The sequence below is a fragment of the Echinops telfairi genome, unplaced genomic scaffold (assembly GCF_000313985.2).
Source record: "Echinops telfairi isolate 266 unplaced genomic scaffold, ASM31398v2 ScPeMD7_25;HRSCAF=90, whole genome shotgun sequence".
Lineage (NCBI taxonomy): Eukaryota > Metazoa > Chordata > Mammalia > Afrosoricida > Tenrecidae > Echinops > Echinops telfairi.
The window spans coordinates 3843702-3854088 of NW_022103922.1; the positions used below are offsets into that span (position 1 = coordinate 3843702).

General features: G+C 57.6%; 1 protein-coding gene across 1 annotated transcript in view; it reads left to right on the top strand.

The window, feature by feature from the left end:
* Positions 1–287: 287 nt before the first annotated feature.
* The window catches only part of DMRT1 (doublesex and mab-3 related transcription factor 1), a 46936-nt gene continuing 36836 nt past the window's right edge, over positions 288–10387 (top strand). Inside the window, exons 1-2 of the mRNA XM_004714547.1 lie at positions 288–368; positions 450–642. Of these exons, the coding sequence (XP_004714604.1) occupies positions 288–368; positions 450–642 (274 nt within the window). The remainder of the gene's footprint in view (positions 369–449; positions 643–10387) is intronic.

Below are 10387 nucleotides of genomic sequence, written 5' to 3' on the forward strand. Positions count from 1 at the left end.
TGTGTGTCCATCCCAAAGGACAATTAAAGCCCACATCCTGAAAAGCCAAGCAGGGATGTCACACAGGGGCGGGGACATTGTTTGATGGTTTGGCAGGGGCGAAAGGGGACCCCTCCTCTGGTTCCGACTCACCGTGAGCCCATAGGAAGAGTCGAAAGGCCCCTTTGGGTTTCTGAGACTGTCAGTCTTTATGGGAGCAGACAGCCTCCTCTTTCTTGTGTGGAGCAATGACTGATTCAGAACCACTGGCTTTGTGGCGGAGAGCAAGGGAAAGCATTCAAGCAGAAATGATCGTGACAAGGACAAAATACTCGCAGAACTTCCTGGACCTGGTCCCCGGAGCGTGTGAACCTCGACCCCTGGGCCCAGTGGGGGCTGGTGTGGTTTCATCCAGCTACATGTGACTCCACGTGCCGGCGAGCGACTTTCTGTCCGTCCCTGTGTTGCAGGTGGCCCTGAGGAGGCAGCAGGCCCAGGAGGAGGAGCTGGGCATCAGCCACCCCATCCCGCTGCCCAGCGCCGCCGAGATCCTGGTCAAGAGGGAGCATGGCGGCAGCAACCAGTGCCTGATAACGGAGAGCGGAGGGGCCCCGCAGCCCCCGGTGCCGGTGCCAGCCAGCCCACCCGCCACTGTGCCCTCAGGTGACTGGGCCGGAGCATGGGGGTGGGGGAGAACCCCGGCTGCATCCCCCAAACCAGAATCAGGTATTAGAGCTTGCGGACTCCCCTTTCTTTTCCTCTTCAGAAAGCTCAAAACTTGCTGCCGGCGGGTCAGTGCCGGCTCACAGGGACCCCGTAGCACAGGGGAGAACTGCCCCTCTGGGTTCCCAGGGCAGTCACTCTCGACAGGACTAGACAGCCTCATCTTTGTCCTGAGGAGCGGCTGGTGGTTTCGAACTGCTGCCCTTGTGGTTAGCAGCCCAGCATGCAGCCCACTCCATCTGTCTCCGTTGTTGGTGAGAACACAGGTAGCCAGAGGGGGCCCTGTCCAGCAGTGTCTGTCTGAACGATGCGGGGACACTGACAAACTTCTGTCTGTTGTGAGGCCACTCTCATCCCGCCGTGTTGTCCCTCCCTAATGGACACAAACTCGAGGGTCCCATGGAGCGTTTGCGTGGACGGTTGTCTCTGGTCCCATGTGGTGACAGGCTCAAAGCAGACCTTCCTGGTCTATGAGGACAAACCATTGCTCGCTTTAAAGGTAGCGTCACGCGCTGGCACCGCGTCCACTCTGACTTATAGCGACCCCAAAGAAGGGGGTAGAACTGCCCCCTTTCTGGGTTTCTGAGACTTAAACCCTTTGTGGGAATACAAAGTCTCATCTTTCTCCTGCAGAGCGGCTGGTGGTTTTGAACTGCCGACCTTGCAGTGATCAGCCCACTATGTCAACAGGGTTCCAAAGATGACATCTGGGGATTCTTTTGTGGGGGAGGAGTGCAGGGGGGGGGGTGTTGTTGTTTAACGATTAAAGATGATCTCGAAGCAGTAGGTTTTGGAGGTTGATCCAGCCACTCCGGAAAGTCTGGCTTCCAGGAGAATTTGGACATCTGTTCTACATGCCCTCCCTTTTGATCCGGATTCCTCCGCGGAATCTTTGCTCACACTGCGGAGGCGTCATGGTAGCCGGGCACCATACCCAGTGCTTCGAGTCTCACGCAAAGAGGCAGTTCCTGGAGGCAGTCAGCCAAACGTTCCATTTGGAGGCTGCTCTCCAAGTCCTCTACCTGGAAGGTGCGTGTTGGACTGCACGCCAGATCTTGCTCAGGATTCTAAAGATGGGGGTCCTACGGCTTCATATTCCTGTGGGTGACTCTCACAGAGCCAGAGATCCCACCTCCAGATACCTGCCCCGTCTTCAAGACGAGACAAGGAGACCCAGGGCCAGGGTACTGAATGGGCCAGCGAGGTCAGTGGGATTGGGCTGGGAGCTAAAGACTCTTGTCTCCTGCAAGGAACTGAAAGGCCGTTTCTCCAGCAAGGACCGCAGCCTGCTGGGAAGCCTTTCAGAAAAGGCCGACCCACAGGTGTCAGGGCTGGGCCCTGGGGAGTCACGGGCTTCCGGAAGCCTGTTCCGTGGAAGCCTGTTCCGTCGGCCGGAGGCCTCTCCTCTCCCGGTGCCTTTGTTTTTCACTCTCCCCAAACCAGTCCCTGACTCGTGGCGACCCCACACAGAACGGGACATAATGCAGCCGGGTCCTGCGCCAGGCCGACCCCACGATGGGTTGTGGATCAGACGTTGCAGTCCGTGGGATTCTTACGGACGGCTTTCCAGACGGTATCCCTCAGTAGGGCCATTCTCCCCGCGCTTGTCTCCGTGTGACACTTCTCTGTAACCACTCACAGCCGGCTGGGGGCTCTCGTGAGACCTACCGGCCTGGAATCAGACCCAGGCCTCCCATGTGGAAGGCGAGGATTCTCCCACACTGCCCCAGGGCCAGCTTTGTGGGCCCGCCCTGTCCCGTCAGTCGCTCACAGAGCAGCTCTGAGAGCAGGTGGCAGACGGAACCCTGGAAGGTTCCGTGACTGCCCAAGTTACAACACCAGTGTCTGAATGGGACCCTTCTCCCTGCTCAGTGCACCGGGTCTCCAAACGGCCTGATGGGCTGCTCACGGCAAGGTCGGCGGTTCAAACCAGCCGCTCTGGGGGAGAGAGGAGGCCGTCTGCACCCATAGCCTGGGTGGCTATGAGTTGGAAGGGACCCAGTGGCTGCGGGTTTGGTCTGAGGGTTCAGAAGGTGTGACGTCGAAACTCGCTGTGATTGTGATTTCCATGTCTCTGAGGACATCAGCAGCTCTGGGGGTCCAGGGGTTACCTGCTGGGCTGCTAACTCCGACGCCAACCTTTAGACGCTACTAGCCGTTCCCCAGGGGAGAAGCAAGACTTCCTGCTCCTGTAAGGAGCTGCCATCTCGGGAACCCCAGGCGAAGGACTCCCTTGTCTGGCCAGTCGGAATGGCTCTCTGCTCCTTTCCCGGTCTGCAGGGAGGGGCCCTGAGAACTGATGGAGACGATGGATAGAACAATTCTTGTCAAAGCGACCGAGCCAGGGAACTGGACGACAGGTGAAGAAGACTGTATCAAGAAAACTATTGGGGGAAAAGGGAACCCAAACTTGACACCCCCCACCCCCAAACAGACGAACAAAACGATAGACCAGGCCCCAGAGCCCTGTGCAGGTTGCTGTGTGTCAGAATGGACCCAGTGGTGGTGGGTTTCGGTTGTGGGTGTTCCCAGCTTGGGAAGCCTCGTTTGCCTACTCGGTAAAGAGGCTGATCCCCAAGGGGCTGTGCGGGGCTGGGGCTGGGGCCTGGCCCATCTGGCCCCCAAGTCCTGGGTGTTCCCTTCCACCTGCTTGTTGTGAAGAGAGGCGTGTTGCCTGGGGGAGTGGGTAAAGAGGATGGATCTAGGGCTGTGCTCGAATCCTCCGGGATTTGGGGTCCAGGACAAGCGGAGTGGTGTCCCTCCCTGTGTCCAGGACGAGGAGCGACAGGGACACTGCTGGCATGTTAGGGTGGGCTCCGGTCTGGCCTAACATCCCCACGGTTCCCCTCAGTGCCGGGGAAGCAGCCGGACCAGCACGCGGAAATCTGGGGACGGCTCTCAGGCCAGGCAGAGTTCAGAACGACAAAGACCTTCTCTCGGGTTATTTCAGAGTGGCGATAGGGAAAGTTACAAACTGAAGCCTCCCGGGAGCAGGGCAGAAGGTTCAGGGTCAAGGCGGATGGGACCAGATGCCCCTCCTTTGTCTCTGGAGCCGGGCAGCGGCCCCCAGAGCGAGCTTGTCTTAGTTATCTTGTGCTGCTGTGACAAGCACGGCGAGTGAGGGCTGAACAACCAAGGGCTCTCTCGCAGTGTAGGGCTGCCGTCCGTATTCAGGGCCCAGCTCCAGGGGAAGGCTCCTTCTCTCTGATGAGTCTAGGCAAAGGCGGTTTTCCTTCTGTCCACAATCCGGGCCCCGTGTTTCTTGGGCATCTCCACATGCCTTGGCATCGGCCTTTCCTTGGGTCTAGGAGGTTCTCAGCATAGGGACCCCAGGTTCACTCCTGGCTGGTCTTTCTTGGTGGTGGTCGGAGGTCACGACTCTCTCCTTTTATCTCTGGGAAGCACACACACCCACCCACCCCATACCTGATGGGGACGTGTGGCCAGAGCCAAAGGTGTGGAAGCCCATCCTGGTTCTCTTGCAGCAGTTTGGCTGATCCCATCCAAGCCCGTCACGGAAGGTGCGTGCTTCATTAGGTGGCTGCCACACTGGAGAATCGTGGCCCAGCCTAGCTATAGTTTAGCCCACAAGAGAGTCCTTTGGAGTCTTGAACCTCAAAGGCAAGGGGAACATCAAGACCATTAGTACGTCATGGGCCCGGGCCCGGGTGCAGGGCGGGGGACATGGCCCAAGGAGGCTGTGCCTTCCACACAAACAGGGCCCACTGGCTCCCAGCTCGTCCCTGAAGGGAGGAGCCCAGGCCGCTGGACTCGACCTCCCTGGAGCTGATAGAAACCCGCAGGTGGTGGCCCCAGAGAACACGCGTTCTTTCTCCCACAGATGTACGGGCCCACATCCACGGTCGGTGGCTGCTCTGCTACCATCTGGTGGCCCTTGGCTTCCCTTGGCTTGGAGAGGTTCCTTCCTGGGTATCTGCCCGCCCCACCACCCCCTGCCCCGGTGCGAGTGCGTTTTTCTCACCTGTTTTTATCTGCCACTCGGGAGGGATTAGGCTCTCCACCCATGCCCACTGGTGTCCCACCACAAAAGAAAGCTACAGCTTCCAAACCGGGCCATGTTTGACAGGCACGTGTGTTTTGCGGGAGGGGACACAGTTCACTCCATAACCAGGCTTACTGTTTCCACCCAGGGGCGAGGAGCTTGGAAGTCTGTTTCACATCAGCATACATAGACGTAGCTTTCTAACGGCCCAGGACGGGGAGTCCATTGGGGGTGGTGCCAATGGTGAAGTTGGTTGAAAGGTTGGGGGGTTTCTGGTCCCCCCAGAGGCACCTCAGAAGAAAGGCCTGGTGACCCATTTCAGAAAAACCAGCTTCGGGAAACCCCCTGGGGCGCAGCTCTGTTGTCACACCCCGGCCCGGGCGGGCACCGTGGCTGGGAGTTGCGGTGACAGTAACTGTTTCTCATGGTTTTGAATTCCGTCGGAGAGATGTCGAGGCCCAGGGCTTCCCCTGAGAGGAGAGAGTAGTCCGAGCTGTCGTGGAACAGTGGGTCTTTCCAACCTGCTCTGGAGGCACTGTGGGTTAGGCATTGGGCTGTTAACCGCAAGGTCGATGGTTCAAATCCACCAGCCTGTCTTTCTTTGGGTGAAAGATGAGGCTGCCTGTTTCCATAAAGACTGACCGTTCCGTTTTGGTTTCCTCTGTATGGAATCTAGGTTAGGTAAATCTATAGAGGCACCTGGATGGATTGTTTCTTAGGAGCACGGCAGAAGGAGCCCTGGTGGAACAGTAGGTTAAGCTTCAGGCTGCTCACCACAAGGTCAGCAGCTCTAAACCACCAGCCGCTCTGAGGAAGAAGGGTGAGGCTTTCCGCTCCATAAAGAGTCACCGTCTCAGAAGCCCACAGGGGCAGTTCTGCCCTGTCCTCCAGGGTCACGGTGAGCCAGACGCCACCTGACGGCCGTGGGTTTGGTTTGGTTTGAGGGACATGGCGGGGATGTTGGTGTGTAACGGGGAGTCAACAGCAGTGGGTACGAAGAAGAAGGAATGTCCTAACATTGGACTCACAACTCTTTTAAATACAATGGATCCCTTGAAATGTACATGTGAATTATATGCCAGTCAAGCTGTTGAGAGAAAAGATTGGCCATTTCGGGAGCCCTCTGAGGGTCACGGTGAGTCGAATTGCCTGCCTCAGATCCTGATGTTGACTATGTAATAGAGACCGAAGAAGCACACCACTGCCCTCTAGCCCCTTCTGAACTCAGAGTGACCGTGCAGAACAGGCTCACGCTGCCCCACCGGGTCTTCAAAGGTGCTGTGTTCACGGGAGCAGACCGACACTCCTTCTTTCTCCCTTGGAGCGGCTGTGGCTGCAGACCACCTTTTGGTGGATAGCTGGACACGTCACCGCCGAGCCGCCAGGCTGCAGGAGGCCAGTGATGTAGTGAAGCTTAGTGGGTTTCTGTGTCCTTGACGGGTGCTGGGAAAAGAGAGGGCAAGGGGCATGGACGGCCAGAAAGAACAGCAGATCTGTCTTGGAAGAAGAAGCTCAGCCTGGGACCCCTTGCAGGCAGGATGGCCAGACTCGGTCTCACGCACTCTGGGAGTGTTGTCCGCAGGGGCCTGTACATAGCAGGCGATGCCGTGCTTGGTACAGCAGAGGGGCAGCGGACAGAGGACGGTCCTCAACCGGGTGGGCCGCACCGTGGCTGCAGCCGTGGCTCAGGCCGGAGAACAAGTGTGAGGACGGTGCAGGGCCGGGCGGCGTTTCTCTCTGTTGTACGTCAGGTGGCTGTGAGTCGGGACTGACCGGGTAGCCCTGAATAAGGACAGACAGTAGGGATAGCCGCATGACCTTGACGTTTCTCAGGCGTCTCCTTCGGCTCTTGGGGGAAGGGTGAGGATTGCCTCAGAATTCTCGCCAACAGTTTTGGGCAGGATTCAAAGCAAAGGGACATTTTGAAGCTCTGGCTGCATTTCCTGGGGAGCCGTTACCCCCACCCCCCAAAAGAGGAGAGCTAACGTCCGCCGGGAGCAGGCAATGTCTCCATAAGCCTTAGCCTGGATTCCGGTGGTCAGAGTGCTGGTTTCAGCTGTCGGGGGAGCAGGGCTCTGGGAAGGAGTTCTCCGTGCATCGGGACTAGCTCCTGCCGGTTGGACCAGCTCCTCAGGTGGTGCTGCGCGGGGTGGGACCCGTGGGCCCTGGGAACCCCGGCCTGGCCAGTCTGTGCGCGGCATTTCCCCAGCAGCCCTTGCGCCGGGCCTCGTGAGGCTCAGACGCCCACTGTTTCAGACGTGCACCTCCGCAAGTACCCCGGCTCTCGTCCGCACAACTGGTGTCATGTTGGGGGGAAGCCTCCCGATGCCGGGGATTCGCTTGACGGCTCAGGAGCGTGTTTGGCTTGGAGGACTGGACACAGCAGTCTCCACGCTTGTCCCCATGTGTGTTTTGTTCCACCTTCTTTGTCCTTCTTTGCATTAAAGCCACGAGCTTTCTCGGTCTTCGTTGCCCTTCAGCTCCCACCCCCCCAATCCCCCCAAAAAAGACTCACAGGTCGCCAAGGAGATGGTGCTGGGCCTGGTTTGTGTCCAGAGGCCTGTCCTGTCCGTTCAAGGGGCAGCGTTGTAGATCAAGTGACTGTGTTGGGGGGGCAGGGGCCCTTTGTCAGTCGGGACCCGAAGGCTGTCCCTCTGGGCCCTCCCTCGGGGGCACTGTGCATGCCCACCCATACTCACTGGCCCTACCCCCCCAAGTGGGGGTCACCGCCTGTCCCAGGGACTTTCCCCAACCTGGCCCTGCCTCTCCCCGGCTTGTCTCATACTGGAGTCAGGCGTGCCCGGTGAAGGAGGGACCCTTGGTGCTTCTCTTCCGGCCAGCTTGGAGCCTGACGCCCCCCGGGAGACACGCTTGTGTGGCTCCTAAGAGCCGGAGTCAGTGCTTCATGCAGGCAGGGTGGCCGTGGTGAAGGGACATGATTTTAGCAGCAGGGTGTCTGATGGGACCCGCAAAAGAGACTGAGTTATTTTTTGGGGGGTGGGGGAACCACATTACCATTTTATCTTGGCGGTTTTCCCATTCCGGCTAGGTAGGTAGGAGGAAGCACCGGCCTCAAGTGAACCGTGGCAGCCTCAGACACCGATGAGAATGGAAATGTTTTGGGGAGGATTCTGACTCCCTTGGATTTTTATACGGCCATTTCAAATAAGATAGTAAACGTTGATTTTTTTTTTTTAAGTATTCATGGCCAGGCATTTGCAAATTGTACTCTGTCAGCGAAATTGCCAGGGTGTCCAACCGAACCAGACTGCCACTGGAGCCCCAGCTGAATATTTGCACGAAAGAGAGCATTTTCAGGTGGTTGGGCAGCTGGTCTGATAGCCTGTCGATGTAAGTCATGTCTCCATTGCGTTTGGTGGTAAGGGGAGTCTGGTTAGCAATGCCTGTGTCCAGTACCGCAGTGGGGCTGGTCTGCTGACCGCCCTGTGGGCAGTCTGTCAAGAAAGCAGTTACAGCAGCAGAGGACACGGCCCGACTGACGAGCCGCCACACTGAGCCCGGAATTAGAGGAAACTAGGAAAGCCACACAATAGTAGGCAGCAGGCTTGAATGTCACAGATGCGCTTGCTCGCAGTCAGTGTCAGGCTCATCAAAAGCACCTTTCATGAATTCGCTGGTGTGTGTGACTGCCATCGGGAAACCGTGGCCTCCCTGAGGGCTGTTATTGTTTGGGGGCTCCTAGCAGCCTCCTGTGACAAAGTAGAACTGCCCGGAGATTTCTCAGACCTGTAAAACCAAACTCACAGCCACCGAGCCAATTCTGACACCCAGAGACCCTACAGGACAGGGTAGAACTGCTCTCAGGGCTTCCGAGACTGTAACTCTTTATGGGAGTAGAAAGCCTCATTTTTCTCCCTCGGAGCCATCTGGTGGTTTTGAACTTCAAACCTTGTGGTTGGCAGCCCAGTGCATAACCACTACGCCACCAAGGCTCCAACGGTTCCCGAGGCGAGACCCAGATCACCGGGTCATTTCTCCCGGTTGTTGGGCCACCTCAGATCCTTTCCCCGTTGTTGACGGTCGGTGCCCCGACTTGGTTCTGACGCAGAGCGACCCCGTGTGCACAGCACAGAACACAGCCCATACCTGCGCCACCTCGCCGTGGCTGACGTTGAGACCGTGGACGCAGCCGCTGGGCCAGTCCAGCTCGTGAAGGGCCTTCCTCTCTTTCACTGGCCCCTCTGACCAGGCACGATGGCCTGCTCCAGGGACTGGTCTTTCCCGCTGACCTGGCTGAAGTTTTTGTTTCTAAAGACTATCCCGGCTGGAGTTCCCCCAAGACTGGCAGCCCGTGGTCCATTCAGTTGCTTCACCAAAACCAGAGTTAGCCATGTCCGTTCTCGTCCGCCGGCCTCATTGTCCGTTCTCGTCCGCCGGCCTCATTGCCCGACGGGCCTGTGCATAGCAGGCCGTTGATGATGCCATGAACTGGTCAGCACCTTTGCTCTCAGAGTGGCACCCCTGCCCTGTCACACTTGGTGGAGAGGTCTTGTTCAACCAGTCTCACCAGTGCGGTAGTATGTCCTTTTGATTTCTCGATGCCCGCTGATTGTGGCTAGTGGATCCCAAATCAAGTGCCATCTCAGACTGTGTCATCCCCCCCTTCCCCTGCCCACCATTTTTCATGATGTGGCTGCTTGGTCCAGTTGTGAGGATTTTTGTTTTCTTTGCTTCATGAGGATTTTGTGTGCTTTATGTTGAAGGAGCCCTGGTGGTTATGCTTTGGGCAGCTAAATGCGAGGGTGGCGGTTCGAAACCACCCACTGCTCTTTGAGAGAAAGTGGAGGCTTTTGACTTCTGTGAAGAGTCATGGTCTCAGAAACCCACAGGGGCAGTGCTACCTGTCCTGAGGGGTCGCTGTGAGTCGGCACCCGGCTCACTGGCTGTTGGGTGTGGGCTTGTTTGGGGCATGCTGTGTTGTAATCCACACTGAGGGTGCCATCTCTGACGTGCATGCGGAAGTGCTTCAGGTCCTCGTTGGTTTCAGCAGAGAGGTGTGTCACCTGGGGCATCGCATGTTAGTGGTGGTTCCTCCGGTGCCGACCCCGTGCTTCGTAAAGCGCAGCGTCTCTGTCCAGCTTTGCTCAGCGCACAGGTGGGAGGATGGTGGTGAAAACACACAGCCCCGACTCACACCTTGCCACATTTTAGGCCATTTTTCTATTTAAGCCGCTGCCTTGCAGTGCAGCTTGGACGCCTTCCCCCAGCACCACTGGTCCTTGAGTGCATGCTACCTCCTGACGGGTGAGCATCCACCACACCTCTCTCGGACACCCAGGATTTATTCTTTCCATCTTCCCTGGAGGCTTCCGGTACCATTCTGTATTTGCCTACAGAAGCTGTCACTCTGGTGACTGGAGGCCAGGTGAATGGACGTGGGCCGGCCAGGAGAGACTCCGTGAGAGTCACACCCGTTCTTTAGAATGTCACTGAACAGCGCAGGTAGAAACGGGTGAGTGGGGGCTCACTAGCTGTATAAACCGCTACCCAGAACACATTATCGTTTTCCGTAGTGTTGGAGTCGTGGGCTGGTGGCGCCCATGATGAGCGTGGTTGGAGTGTCAGGTGCACCCAGAGGCACCTTGGGAGAAAGACCTGGTTGTGGACTTCAGAATAACCAAGGGAGACCAGAAAGCCCTGGCCCAGTGCCTCCAAGCTGAG